The sequence below is a fragment of the Ischnura elegans genome, chromosome 12 (assembly GCF_921293095.1).
Source record: "Ischnura elegans chromosome 12, ioIscEleg1.1, whole genome shotgun sequence".
NCBI classification, from domain to species: Eukaryota; Metazoa; Arthropoda; class Insecta; order Odonata; family Coenagrionidae; genus Ischnura; species Ischnura elegans.
In genome coordinates, this window is record NC_060257.1 from 954,985 (window position 1) to 971,095 (window position 16,111).

At 42.7% G+C, this 16,111-nt stretch overlaps 1 protein-coding gene across 2 annotated transcripts in view; it reads left to right on the top strand.

Annotated features, from left to right (window-relative positions):
* Positions 1-16,111, top strand: part of LOC124168833 (cysteine-rich secretory protein 2-like) — a 246,204-nt gene that overhangs the window by 183,703 nt on the left and 46,390 nt on the right. For both annotated transcript variants that reach the window (XM_046547168.1, XM_046547167.1), the window contains exon 2: positions 11,532-11,739. In XM_046547168.1, the coding sequence (XP_046403124.1) occupies positions 11,568-11,739 (172 nt within the window). In that variant the 5' untranslated portion in view covers positions 11,532-11,567. The remainder of the gene's footprint in view (positions 1-11,531; positions 11,740-16,111) is intronic.

Below are 16,111 nucleotides of genomic sequence, written 5' to 3' on the forward strand. Positions count from 1 at the left end.
TTCCTCAGTGTCCAGGTTTCCGCACCGTAGAGAGCTACACTCCAAATCAAACTCTTCACTAACCTTTTCTTTAAACTCCTTCATAGCGATCCTCTCAGAAGCTCCTTTCTGTTCATGAACGCCTCCTTCGCTAATGCTATTCTCTTCCTGATGTCCTTACTACTGTATCCGTTTTCCTCTAACGTACTGCCTAAATAATTGAATTGCTCAACCTGCTCAAGTTTTTCACCACCCACCTTTACCTTGAGTCTCACATTCCTCGCTCGTGATGATTTACAAAACCGCATAACCTTAGTTTTCTTGTGATTAATCCTCATCCCATACTCATCGCAACGTTCGTATAACGCATCCACTAGAGCCTGAAGCCCCCTTGCTGACTGACTGATCAACGCCTGGTCATCCGCGGATCTCACTGATTTGAACATCATTCCTCCCACTTTTATTCCAGCTTCTCACTCATCCCACGCTCCCCCTACCATCTCTTCAGCGTACACGTTAAAGAGCAGCGGCGATAGAGGACAGCCTTGCCGCACACCCCGGCCAATGCTTGCCCACCCAGATTCTCCGTCCGCTATCCTCACTTGCGCAGTCTAGGCTATATACAGATTACGAATCAGTCGTCTATCCCTCCAATCTACACCCATTCTCTTGAGAATATCCATTAACTTTACCCAGTTCACCCTATCAAATGCTTTTCAAAATCCACGAAACACGCATATAAGTCCTGCTCATATTCTAGGTTCCTCTCCACTAAGTACCTCATTATTGCTATTGCATCACGAGTTGACTTCCCTCTTCTGAAACCAAAATTGATCTTCGCCAAAATATTCGTTTGCCCTCTCCTCCATTCGTCTGTTCAATATCCTCAGCACCACTTTCGCCGCATGCGATATTAGGCTGATAGTCCTATAATATCCGCATTCAACAGCTTTCTTCTTTTTCGGAAGCGGAGTTAAAACCGTCTTCACGAAATCCTCCGGCCAACATCACTCCTCATACATCCTGCGCACTAGTTGGAAAAACCTTTTCTTACCTTCCTTCCCTAGATTCTTCAGAAGCTCACACGGGATGTTGTCCACGCCTACTGCTTTCCTAGCCTTCATATCACGGAGTGCTCTCTCTATATATGAATCTAATATCTCTGTCCGAAGATTCTCCTCCTCCACTGCAATTTCCTCCTCTAAACTCAATTTCTTCGGTCTGTTCGTTCCGTCATACAGGTCCTCCACGTATTCCTTCCACATACCATGTACCTCTTCTCGCTCGGTTAGCATCCTCCCATCTTTAGCCTTAATTTTAGACATGCCTAGTCCTCTTTTTCCGCCCGATAGCGACTTAACTTTGACGTACAACGCGCCAACTTCTCCATCCTTCTGGAACTTTTCCATTTCCTCGCACTGTCTCTACCACCAATCCTCCCTTGCCCTCTTAGTTTCACGTCGTAATCGATTATTCAATTCCCTATACATTCTTTTGCCCTGTTTTATGTCCACGTTCTTCCACTTCCTCCTCTCCTCCATTTCTTTTATCAATGGCTCCGTTATCCACGGCTTCTTTATCCTTCTACTGTCAACGTAAACAATTGACTTCTCCGCTGCTTTGACTATTACTGTTTTAATATTATGCCATTTTTCCTCTACCGTCTTAATACTTACAATCTCCCGTATACTAATGCCCACTAGTTCCTGATATTCTCTCCTCATACTCCCCTTCAGGGCTTCTACGTTCCATTTCTTCGCCTTCCTAACTTTCATAAGTCTTTTGAATCTTACGTTGCATTTCATGAGCACTAGATTGTGGTTCGAATCCGCATCTGCTGCGGGGAAGTTGTGCGAGTTTTTCACACTATTCCTAAACCTCTGTCTTACCATAATGTAGTCTATTTGATATCTCCCCGCGTCCCCTGGGCTTTTCCATGTGTACCTTCGCCCTTTATGATGATTGAACCACGTGTTTGTGATGAATAATATGTTTCTCCTACAAAATTCTGCTGCTTTCTCTCCCCTGTCGTTCCGAATGCCTAATCCAAATTCTCCTATTTCGTTTCCATCCCTCCCTTCCCCGACTGAGGCGTTCTTAACAGATTTTTCTAACCCGGTGTGTCTCTAATTTTTTAACTTGAGCTGTTCATACACCTCATCTACTTCTTCCTCCCTATGATTGGTAGTGGGTATGTAAACTTGGACCACCACAAGGTTGGTGGGCCGCGCCTCAATTTCTACCACCAGAATCCTATCGCTTACCTACCACACGCTTACCCATCCTCCCGTTTAATACTAAAGCTACCCCTCGCTGGCTTTCTTCCCCTCCACTATATATAACCCTATACCCATCACTCCAATAGTCCCCCCCATCCCTCCACCTCACCTCGCATAATCCTAAGATATCTATCCTCCCTTTATCCATTTCCCTTTTGATATTTTCTAATTTCCCCGCCCTCATCATAGTCCTCACATTCCACGTCCCTACATTTACAGCCGACTTCTTCTTCTCCATCTTCTTGGTCTTCTTTTCTTCCTTCTTCATTGCCTCTGCTGATGATGATGATGATGATAAGTCTCTGCAAAGATTCCGCATGTTGACGACACCGAGGACCTTGCCGACCTCGCTGCCATTCCCGACACCCGCCCTTTGCGGACGGGTCCCGGGCGATGAGATTCCGAAGCTCATTTCGTTGTACTCCATGTGTTCAGGGAAGAGATAGTTGGTGGGGTTTCCCACTTATATTCCAACAGTGTTTTTCACGTGACACCATCACGTGGACTACCTTTCGTCTGGCTCCTTCCCTTCGACCTATCTTGCATGGGTGGCCCTACCGGAAACAATTTTGAATTAATCCCGCCAGTGCAGCTCTAGGGGTCATAGGAACGCGCAAGCCTGTCCACCGCGACAGGGTTGTAGCCCAAGGGAAAGGGAACTACAAATATTCAACGAAAATATTCTAAATTGCTTTAACCTCCTGCCCCGAGGTAAAATGTCAACCTAATCACCCAACCACTCCTTGGCCGACATCTCTGAAAAAATGAGGGAACGAAATCTTTTTCGGCGTGCTGTCTATCGTACCAAAATTTTTCGACAATGTTTATACCGATACTGTCAATAAATATATTTTCCATCCCAAATCTAACTCCACCGGGATACACGAAATATCATACCGAATGCTAAAACATCCTATCCTGTTACAATGCCTGTAATTCTTGATCTATATAATATTTTAATGCAATCTTCCAAATTCCTTATCCATTGGAAATTATCATTTACAACACCAATAAAACAAGTAAAAAACCCAATGATTTGATTTGGTACGTCTTAAAAATGGAGAACCAGTCGTTTTCCGAAACAATGGATTAGTCGATCTTAAATCAGTCTTAATAATATTTCATGAATATATTATTCAATCCGAGCTCAGCCCACTCGATTAGTCCATCCGTGACTGCGCCTAAAAAACTTACACAAATGCCTTTAAGGGGTTTCTCGCCCATTCTTAAATCGCGTGTCTTATTTTAGTCTTTCCTACAATTCAATGCCAAGACTACTTTTTTAATGATATAATATCTTGTTTTGTGCAATTTTTACATACATCGTAGGCTACATTTACGTGTTTACATTAGTTTTTTGCGAAATGGCTGGGATCTTTCATATTTTGCTGTTGTAACTGTTCATTGACTGACGAGCTATTGAAAAAGAAGTACAAAAGGTTTCATCATGTAGAATATTGGATTTATTGAAGTTATAATATAGCCAAATTTATTGCATTCAACATTTATCCCTGCACTCATACAACAGACAAGTTTCATTTTCTTCCCATTAACAGCTGTGCGTGTTAACTCAGTTACCCCACCAGTAAAAATTGAAGTTTTTAAAAACAATTTTATTGTAAAAAAAATTATTCCTCGCCTAAATAACAACAAATTAGTTGAGCTCTAATACAAAAAATACCAAAGGGACCAAATAAAAAAGCATACAACATTAGCATAGTTTGGGGCGGCTGAGTTACCCCGCTCAGTCACGGCAGGGTTAAGTATGAGTGTCCAGTTTCGCAGAAATCCGTGCCCACGCGTGAGAATCAACGCTGATCACGAACGAGGCGGAAGTTAAGGCCGGTTTACAGAAAAATATTTTGGTACTCCTTACAGTATGAAGCACTTAACGTGAGATACAATTACCCAGAAAAAAATATCGCGGAGCGAATAATGTAGTTAGCGCGAAAATCGGCGTGAAACTTTGGAGCGCACGAAGTCGTATTCATTTCTTCGTGCGCTTTGGGTTCATGTTGAGTTACTTCTAGCCATGCAGAGTTCAGCGAGATGCCTCGTAATGTGAAATGACGTGGAGATATGGAGCTGAGAAGCGAACTCCGGATAAGAGTTGCTAAAATGCTGCTAAAAAGCCGCCCAATTCAGTTTCAACACCTAAGGCACGGCAGCTTGCCGCAATACTTCCGCAGAAGAATCGCATCCAGTCCACGATATTTCTTTTTTTCCATAATAGGGTGGTTTCCTATTATTTTTTTATTGCCTAAATCGAAAGATTATTACTCCTGGAGTACGTATTTCACGCTTTTAGATTTTTAAATGACGAGTTCTATTTTTCGCGATTAAATGAAAAGTGAAAAATTTCAAGCGCGTGAAAACGCGACGGGTAAGTATGAATGCCGGGAAATCTCCGTGTGACGTATTTCTGGTTCCCGCTGCCGCCCTGTGAGGTGACCTTGAGGCGAGGCTTAGCGCTGATACGACGCAGGCTGCTAGCGGGTAGCTGAGTACCCTGCTGGCTGGTAGCGCTTGGTTTAAATAAGGATTATTAGTACCTTATCAAATGAAGAAAACTTTCCGACCTTAGCCAGTTTTAATAAGTGATTATTAAGACATGTTTCCCTGAGCTCTGCGCCTCATGCATGCATTGGTAATCTCAGACGATGTATAACTCCTATCTTCTCGTATAGAAACTAGGTCCCTGTGACGTCACGTGGAGTGGCATTGCATGGGCGCCAATCTGGCCCTTTTTAAGTGAGGATAAAAATGGACCATTGCCATTCGTCTAAACCGGTATTTCTAAAACGAAATAATTTGTATATTATGAATACACTAATGGTGGGTAACGAATCGCAATCAATGCCTTGCGTTTTCTTTGATGAAGGTAACTAGCCTATTGCCGCCGAAGCTGTGAAGCTAATGCTCCCGTTTTATACCGATTGCTATTTTTCTTTAAAGCGGCCATTAGCGAGGACAAGGCCGCAGTGGCAACGAAGTGATTGACTACACAGCGCACGAAAAATGGCCGTGCTGACCCCTTCAATTGAGCCTTCGAATGAAAGTCACTGCCAAGTGACCGCTCAATAACGGGCGCATGCTGCAACAATCGGTTTCCGACAATGTCCGCAGAGCGGCGCTGATATATCCATTGAATCTCAAATATTCGCAATGGAGTGCCATCATTAGCAAGGGATAGTATCGAAAAGTAACCTTTGAATTTGATTGCTATCGCCAATTATGTAATTTCTACTGACAGCCTTAATTACAGATTATTTCCCGGTACAGTTCTAGTCGCTCAGCCGTCAGCTTTTCAAGCTGTATTTTCAGAAATTATTTAAATGCAACATGGGCGTGCACAAAACGACTCAATAAATTTCATTTCCGATATCCATACACTCTTTCATTCCCTACTCAATAGTAAACGTTGGATTTGTCATTATAGCTTTACATTTGCGTGAATTTCCCCTCAAGAGAGAGGTAATACGTGAATGTTCGAAAGCTAAGAACACACAACTTTTCAGCCAAAACGAAGGATGATAGCGTAGAATTGTATACATTGATAAGGAGATCAATTATTGTCTTCCATTCCCCACATTCATTGGCATGGGCCACGGTCTTAGGAAAAGAGAAAGTCTGCAAACTGTCCGCCCAGGCATGGTCAAATAATGAAGTCATTTCCCGTGGAGGTCGGTAGAGGCGCCACCTGATCTGGAGGGCAGGTTCCCTGTGTATTTGTATGCGGAACTTAAGTATGTATGAATTAACACACGGCAAAAATGATCTTAATCGCAGCGAAAGTGGTTACTAGTTAACAAGTTCATATGCACCTAACGTTTTATAGCATATCATGTTGCTTGAAGACATTCTCAAACATTAGTATTAATCAAATTGAAGGTGTTGCATTTCAGCGTCGTCTGCTTGCATACCTTGGTGTTATAATAAGTTACAGCCTTAGCGGAAGAGTGCCTGATGTTAATACCTTTTGTAGTGGGAAGGGTGTTTAAAATGGTTAATGTCTCTCTCGTGGGGACTACCGACGGTCAGTCCCTCTAATGAGGGTTAACCCTCGACTCCGGGCCTGATCCATCCCTTTCCCGAGGACTCGAGCTCGCGATGGACGGACCCAAAACACCGGGAGGGCCCCACGGAATGGACACCCTGAATTAATTTCTCGATCAGATGAACAGCCGTCACCCCAACACATGCTTCACCATGGGAACCGAAATGAAAGGAGAGCAACCTTTTCTGGATATCCTTATCCGCCGAAAGGGAGAAGGAACCTTAGGGGTAAAAAGTATAGCGGAATCCCAACCACACCGACTCACCTAAATGCGAAGAGTCACCACATTCCATCACAAACGAATTACGCAGTCCTATCACCGTTAATTCATAGGGCCAAGACCATCTTGGACAAGGAAAACCTTCAAAGAGCATCTCATAAAGATCATTAAGGATAACGGTTACTTCCAAATCCATGCGGCCCTCAAAAGTGCCTCCGACGAGACAAATGAACAACGGCAGCCGTCCTGCAAGGAATTCCTGCCATGTGTCTCCAAGGTTTCTGGGAAAGGTAGTCAGTATTCTGCTTAACGTAAGATTAAAGCCATTCACCTTCCTCCTGACTGGGACGGAATGACCAAAGAAACAATAGAGATCAAGTACTCCATCTGCGCAGCATTTGGAACCCGACCATAAAAATGCGAGAAATGCCGCACCAAAACGCACGAATAACGGACTCCCTAGGAGAAGAAGGATGGTGGGTGTATATACCCGGTATATTCCGGTATATATATACCGGAAAAATAGTGACTTCAGCCCCGAGGACGTTGGGGAAGTGTCCCGAGGAAACGTCGGCTAAGATCATGCAGACGCTGACCCGATTGGAAACGTGAAGGCAGTTCATTCAAGTAATTCACCGGGAAAAGCTTTGATTCATTAGTTTTCATCACGACCCTAGAAATAGAAATGTAGAAGACGCAAAACCAGAGCAAACAAGACGGAAATGTGGGAAAATATTTTAAAATAAGGAGATGAGCGAGTCAAATATCAGTCGTAACCAGAATAGAAGCACACCATAACATCCACTGAAACAGGCAAACTAAAGAAGCGAAATGAGTTGCAAGCTTACTAAGTGATAAATGTGAATGGGCAAATAAATAACTTCAATCATTAAGATCTTCCCACTAGGCAAGGCTGACCGAGGAAATTATGAAGGAGCAATACTTGCAGTGCCAGGGAGGAAAATTCAGGGGTGAGTCAACTTAAAATGCAATATTGCTGTGAGCTGAAGGTATTGTACTTTCCGTTTCTGTTACGACACACAACGCGAAGGAAAAGACAAGAATGTAAAGTGCAACAAAACTATTACACTAAATTGACCATTTTTGCTGCCCTCGAGGATACAATGAACGTCATAATTAGGGAACCTCCAATCATTGTGACTACATTGAACAATTTCAGACATGATTTCTATGTTTTTGACGAAAAAATCTCTTTTTCACATCAGCTATTGCATGCATAACGTAAAAGAAGGAGTTTTATTGCGGGTTGCTTATCACACAAGAGTAATTTCGCGGACGCGATAAAAGGTCATTTTATGATAATTTAAAGGAAGATAGCCTACGCATTAGGTCGAAAATATCAATTGAGCGGGTGAAAAGCCAAGATGCAAGTGCAAGGATTCGAGTGATTTCTTTTTTCCACACAGAGTTAGGTACAGAAAATAGGTGCAGGAAACAAACGAGATCAACTAGATGTTTAGTAGTGCATTTGATTTTCCAGTCGATGTCAGGGCAGAACAGGGACTCACTCGTATCCCTTGGCAACCAAGTTTTTGTGTATTTCTTCTAAAAACTAACTTTACCTAACTCTGTTCAGAAAAAAATCGCATGTACCCCTTTGGCTTCTAAACCGCTCAATTAGAGTCTCCAAAACAAAAAAGAAGAGTTCTCGTTCAAACCAAATTTGAATTATTTCCAATTTCAACATTTTTTGTAAAAATTTCGAAATTTATCTATTTATCAAATTGTCCACATACAGCATAGTTTGCCATTGTATAGTGGCACAGTATAACAAACAATTTCAAGGAAAAAATGTGAACCAAAGATAATAACAGGTACGGTAACAAAATCATGTTAGTAATACTCATCCGGGTACGCATCGTTTTCCTGGTTTTACTATTCCCTCCTAGAAAAAAATGGCTAAACGAGGCATCCTAGGGAACAAATGGGATTTAGTTGGAAGTGCTTAAAAAGATGACTAGAAATATAAGACCCAGAACGTTGTCGAATTAACATCTTTGACACTTCTTCCTGATGACGAATCAAGTCGCATTACACTTGTGATACGGTATGTTATACCTCACCTATCTGCCACAGCATGTAAGCTGTTCTTAGCCAGCCGCCGCTTAAGATCATGGTAGTACTATCCATTTTATTGCAATTTTCTACGAACTTATCTCTGTTATTTTACTTTTAGTATAAAATATGAAGGGGTGTACAAGCAAAAATGCCTTGACCCAACCTTACACTGATATTGCCCCCCCTCAAAAAAATTATCTATATAATCCGATTGCATGCACAAACATTCACTAATGTTCACCAATCACTTGACTATTGATCAATTATACTTCATAATATCGATTAATTATAATATTTTGATAATAAGTCATTTCTCGAGTCTGTGAGGTTCAAAATGTTTAAAGAGGTGATCAAAATGCCCAGCTGATTTATGGAAGGTGTAAAATAACTTGAGTATGAAAGTTGAGACTAGGTAAACAATTAGGAAGTCCTAATAAGAGTGAGAGAGAGAAGAGTAGCCTCGTGAAACTCTTGATAACAAGAAGGAACAACCTAAAAGGTCATATCTTGGGATATGATGACCTAATGAAGACAATCATTGAGGGAAAAGTTGATGACAAGAATAGAAAAGGAAGAGCTTGAGTAGAATATATGGAACAGGAAAAGAAGAGCGTGGAAGAGAAGAAATGCTTAGTTAGACTTGAAAAGATCAGCTTATTGGGAAAATTGAGAGGACCGCTGCGTCGAGCCAATCTTACAATCAATTTAACTGTAATTTCTGGTAATGTAACTAGTAAAGTTACAAGGAAGAGCATTAAGAATCAAGTAACATTTGTTTCATCTGTGAAAATAGGAAATGAAATAGAAAAGTATGCATTTTTCCATCCAATTCCCCATAGGTGGAATTCTATCCAAGGACAACTGTGTGTTGCCATCTAGCGAAAAAATGCTGAAGAGGTGAGAAAGTGAGGTGGACAGAAATTTCCACGAGTGTGCAGTCATTATTTTTGTCCATGATAAAGAGATATGGATTCGAATCCTGGACAAGCCAAATGTGGTATCTATTGTCGCGGATTGAATTTCCTTTGGTGACATAATTCCATACAAATTTATGCAGGCCCCCATGACAAGTATGGGGATATCAATGAAAAAATAGATATGTCCTAGTCCTGCGTAAATGATTTTCCACGTGGATATCATCAATTTTCTAAGTTTATTTTTTCTTGAAGTGACAGGCATATGGAGAATCAGGGAAAAATGGCCGTTATAAGAAGCTACGGAAGACAGATCTTCTTTCTTCTTCTTCCTAGCGTTTGTCCCGCGCTATTGCAGGGTCCGCTTTTCTGCAAAGCCTTCTCCACTTGGCTCGATCCAGGGCGTCTACTGACGTGGCGTTGATGGTCTTCATGTCCGCCTTAATTTTGTCGAGCCAGCGCATCTTTGGTCGTCCTCGTGGTCGGCGTCCTTCAGTACTCAGCCGCATTGCTGTTTTGGCCACGGAGTTCTCATCACTACGCACCACATGCCCATACCACCGCAGTCGAGCCTCCCGCATCTTGTCTGTGATCGATGCAACTCCCATTCTTTTCCGAATGTCTTCATTCCTGATGTGATCCAGGCGGGAGATGCCTAGGATCCATCGCAGCATCCTCATTTCCATGACATGCATGGCCTGTTCTTGATTTGCTGTGGCTGGCCAACATTCTGCTCCATATAGGGCCACTGGGCGGACTACGGTCTTGTATACTTTGGCCCTGAATCGTTCAGGCATTCGACGGTCGCACAATACGCCAGTCACTCTGCGCCATTTCAACCATGTTGCATTGATTCGAGCTCGTGTGTTGGCGGTTGTGCTTCCATCGTTGCTGATGACAGAGCCCAAATATTTAAACTTCTCGACCTTTTCAAGGTCGTCGCCGTCGATGCTGATCGTGCCATCGGTTTGAGGCCCACACTCCACGTACTCAGTCTTCTTGATGCTTAATCGCAACCCATAGTTGTCGAGTCGTACCTTTCATAGTAGGGTTCGCTGCTGTAATTCGGGTCTGGTGGTGCTGGCAAGGAAGACATCATCGGCGAACAGTAGTGACCAAGGATGCGATTCTTGGAGACAGGCCGTGATTGTGTCCATGCACAGGATGAAAAGGAGCGGAGAGAGGGCCGATCCTTGGTGGACGCCAACAGTGATTGGGAAAGGCGGTGATATTCCTGATGGGCAACGGACGGAGCTGGTGACGTTGGTGTAGAGAAGCTTCATCCATGACACGTAGACTTCAGGGACGCCGTGAGATCTGAGGGCATGCCAGATAAGGTCGTGTGGCACACGATCAAAGGCCTTCTCCTGATCAAGGAAAGACATATGCACTGGCTTGTTCTTCTCTCGGTGCCTCTCCAAGAGCAGTCTAGCTGCGTGTATTGCATATGTTGTGCCAGTCCCCTTTACAAATCCACACTGGTTGGGTGTGATGTGAACAATGTGTCTGAGCCTAGCATCAATCACTCTTTCGAATATTTTCATGGCGTGCGGAAGACAGATGATTTTCAAACATCTATAATTTGGTTAATAATGACACTAGCCTCGATCCCGGTTCCTCCGCTCAAGAGCCACCCACTGTGACGACAGGCGAACACTGATGAGCCAGTGTTCTCAAGGGAATTAATTACGCCCATAATGATTACAGCACCTCCATTGGATTGTAGTGGCTATTGGTGGAACTTATCTCCAAATTTAATTTTTATTTCTTAATATTACCTAAGATACTGTTCCGATCACAGCTAACGTGCAAGAACATTGCATTGTCATTCAATTGTGAGCTAACTTGAAATTTTAAGTGTTCTATCTTAGCGGAAAGAGGCCGAACAGTCCCTTGCAAAATTTAGAGACCGAAAAACCTCAAGTCAGGTGAAGTTTAGACAAATTTTGTAAATTAATATTAAGGAAACTGTAGTAATTTCCGTTGACTTGTCTCTCCTTTAGCACGGTGTTGCGGAGGGGCTGAAGAGGAGAGTACACATGGAGGCATTGGAGCAGGTGACGAGCGCAGGAGGCGTGGGAGGGCCCCTGGCAGCAGGCCCTGGCCCCCTCCTGGCCCTTTTCCTGTCAGCAGTGCTGCTGCCCTCTCTGCTCCTGACCACGGACCCATTCCTCACCACGACAGGGGCCCACGCCTGGAAGACGGACCGCAGTGAGTCAGCACAATCTCTTTTTTTGCCGGCATGTAAATTAGCATGCAAGGAAGGTTTTTCTGTTCATTGCAATGCTAGGGAAGAGAAAGTGAAATTCATCCAAGAAAATGCTTATTTAAGTAATTTAAACAAATAATTTATTACAAAATCGGCGAAACTGGATGCAGAAAGCTTTTCCCTAACAGTGTTCGCTAGTCTTAGACTGCTTGAGCAATTGAGAATATGTAGATATATTTCAGAACGACACAGAATTCATCATCTTAGAACCTTACCACACTTGATCAGACAGCAACTACAATTTAAGAGTCTAATTTTGTGTATCAGACAGGCGTGGGGATTTGTTTTTCCCCCATACTGAAAAGGATTCATGTTGAAACTGAGCAGGCACATTTTTTAACGGCTGGAGTCCTAACACTCAGCTATTGCGATGGCTTGTGGGATAGTATGTAGATGTAGGCGAATATTACCCAAGAAAACCGTTATTAAAGAGTATTAAAGGAAAAGACAAATTAAGCAAATTTTGCAAGATGATCATTTTCTCATGACGACCAAGACATATGTATATATAGACTAGACTAGAAAATTGGCAGAGCGGGAATGCGTCTTAGGCGGGCTGCGTAATTTGGACCAATTGCAAGTGTTACACCGATATTAAACAAGGGAAACAGACATAACCCAGAGAACTATCGTCCAATTTCATTAACATGGATTACGGGCGAGATACTCGAACATATCGTCGTTATCAATATAATGACTTTCTTGGACGCTCGTAACTCCCTCCATGGCTGTCAGCATGGTTTTCGAAAGGGTAGATCATGCGAAACACAGCTTGCGCTCTATCTTCACGGTGTTCTCAAATCTGGTGGTTCGAAAAGACAAGTCGACGCATTATTTCTAGATTTTGAGGATGCTTTCGACACGGTACCTCATTAAAATCTTTTATACAAATAACAGTCATGCGGATTAAACGCAATAGTGGTAAACTGGTTGCGCAACTTTCGTAAAAAAGTAGATCTTGATGCAATTAGCCCTTATGTAGTTGACATAAGGTGTCCCGCAAGGAAGCTTAATCGACCCCTTTTGCTCATTATATACATTTATGACCTCTGCCCCTGAATTAGCAGTGAAATCCGTTCATTTGCGGACGCCGTTGTCGTCCATCGTGAAATTAGTGATTAGAAATTGTGTCATCGGATGTAAACAACGTTCATTTGTGGAAACAAGACAAGGAACTCGAACCTATCTGAGCAAATGTATGGCGGTACATGTCATGCGTAGTTCGTCAAACTATAGCTATGTTACGTTGGGGATGATATTTACGTAAAGGCAACAGACGAAGTGAAATACCTAGGAGTTACGATAACTTCAAACCTTCGTGGGGAGTAAGGAGTATTTTTGGCAGAGTCCTGAAGGAGTTGGGATTCGTCAAGGGCATTGTCAGAAGACTTTCGGATGAGAAAGTAAAAGAAAGATGTTATTTAGCACTCGTCAGACCACACCTTGAATATGCAGCGAGCAAAATGGATCCGGTGTAGAAAGACTTAATCCGTGAACTGAATGAAAGTCAAAGGAAAGCTGCGAAATTCTAAAAGAAAACTGCTACGGGCGTACCAACATAGTTACCGCATATAAGACGAATTAGGCTGGGAGTCACGAGAGGTCGGAGGCTGCGCGCTAGGCTTAGATTGCTTGAACGATTGAGAATAGATGTCTTTAGGAGTGACACGGAGATCATCATCTTAGAGCCCCACTTTATTTCCAGGTCAGACAGAAGCGGTAAATTAAGAGAGCTATTTTGCCGAACGGATAGATATGGGAATTCGTTTTTCCCCCGAACCATGAAGGCTCTAAAAATGGTAATTTTAATTTTGTTTGAGCATTTGCTTTCAATATGTAGACGGCTGGTTTCCTAACACCCTCTCCCACATGTCATGTAGTAACAGGAGGTTTCTATCAGTTGTCTTCATCATTGTTGAGGATGAACTTTGAAAAAGTGCATTCATCTACCTTGATCTAAACCTTGATGATACTCTTTGAGCTACCTCTTTGGACCATGGCAGGAGGTAGATTCAATGTGCACTCAGGAATGCATGCACGTGAAACTAAAATTGCATTTACAAGCAATTACATGGTTAAAGTTACTCTCACAAAGCGTGCACGATTCATTACTCAGCCGACAACAATAACTAGGAACGGATGGCTGGGCGGCTCTTATATTTAAAAGATGATCCTATAAAAGAATTTTTAGTGTTAAAATGTGCGAATCGTTGAGAAAAAAATATAAAAAACATTTGAGCCCTTTGAGCATAATTTCAACCGTTTTGTCACATCTAAATTCTTTGATGCCTCAAAGGCACCCACCGCGCGCTCATCGCCTCCCGCTCATCACCTGCCGCTCCTCTCCAGCATTCGCTACAGCCAAGCTTAAAGCCACCTGGTGCGTCAACCGGGTTGCAAATGGTGGGTTGAGTTCAAGACAGCTGCGCGAATATAGGCTAGCTGCGTCATAAGCGAGTTCAATTGTCGAATGAGCAGTCGTGGACAAAAAGCGATATCATTCTGAGGGGGCATAGGTCAATTCTTGGGTAAGGTTGGCCATTTGAAAGATACCGAAATCTGTGGATGTGCCGTGACTTGGTGACTGGATTCCGCTAACAATTATGCCTCTCATCACCCGGGGGAGAGGGCAGCAGCTCTTCTTCATTAGTGTGAAAGTGGAGACCATATTGGTAGTGACACCCATTTCACAATGGGCGTGGTAACATTTACTTTAACGGCTGTAGTACTGCGATGTGGAAGGTAAGGGGGAACCACCACATTATCATCCCGAGGAGTCACAGCTACTCCACTCAATTTATTTAATGACATGATGGAAATCTCTCGAGCGAAATTTTCCGGAAATAAACTGGTCCCCTATTCGGATCTCCGGGCGGGGACTACTCGAGAGGGTACATTGGTCAAATGTGAAGGAATTATGAGGGTAGGAAGATGGAACGTTAGATTGCTTCGCATCTGTTACAGGTTAGAACACTTAAAGTGGAGATGCAAAAATGAACCTCGACATACTTATTAGGCATCAGCGAAATGGAGTGGCCTCATGAAGGAGACTTTTGGAGTGGCAGCTAAAGAATGATGCACACGTGATTGCTAAATTGTAATGCTGGACTATGGATAATGCTTAGGAAGAGCGCTGGAATGTGCACTAAAAGTTACCTGCAGATTAATGAAAGGATAGTAATTGTGAAGGCAGAAACCAAACCTGCAGCTACTGTGGTGGTGCAGGTTTACATGCCTACATTAAATTATGAAGATGAAGAAGTAGAAGATGTCTACCAAGATGTAACGGAAGTAATCAAGCAGTTAGGAGGGAAGAAAATCTTATTATTTAAGTTACTGGAACGCCGTCGTTGGCATATGTCAACACGGAATGATAACTGGGAAATATGGATTAGGAAAACGTAATGAAGGAGGAGAAAGTCAGCTTGAATTTTGCCCTAAACAACGGCTAGTGGTTGCCAAAACTTTATTCAGAAATCTCCCGCAAAGAAGATATACGGGTAAGATGCCAGGAGACCTTAGAAAATTCCAAATTGACAACATTCTAGTGACACAAAGATTCAGTAACCAAGTGAATAATCAGCAGGTCAATGAGCACCTCCCAAGATGAGTGATCATGGAATTAACCTGGCTCATCTAGCACACACATATAATTGGTTTGCATAAACGATTCCCACTATCCTCAAGAATAAGAATGAGACTAAGGATAAATGCTCGAAAGGGTGTCACACGAATTTCTACTCAGGAACTACACGTACTGGATGATGTTGAAAGACTGCTTCGAATATGAATCGATGGTAAGCAAATGCAATGTGACACTACATATTCACAAAAACATAATGTGAGACAAGTGGGCACTTATTTTTGCCAACCTCATAAAGATGATGCCAAAGTATTCAAGGCAATCCGTGGGTGCTTCGAAAAGTTTAAGAGAAGAAACGGTATCCATAGCATTGATTTGAGATCGTTTCTCTGGCCAAGATTATGGGCCTAGAGTGGGACATCAATGACATTGATGAGCTAGTGGAAGAGTACAGCCAGGACAGTCAGGACTGACCACCAAAGAGCTTAAGGATCATCCTCAAAAGGATAAGGTAACAGCCTCAGGAGACAAACAACCATCCAGCAAAATAAGAGAGATGCTGAAAGCACGAGAAACGGTTACATTTTGCATTGAAAGAGATCGCCCTAATAAGGCAGTAGCTGTGTGTGCTGCAAATGTATTTTACCATATTGCGATATCATTTTTGCAAAACTTTGATGTATATGCAAAAAATATGTCTAGACAACTTTCTTCAATCATTTAACTTTGAA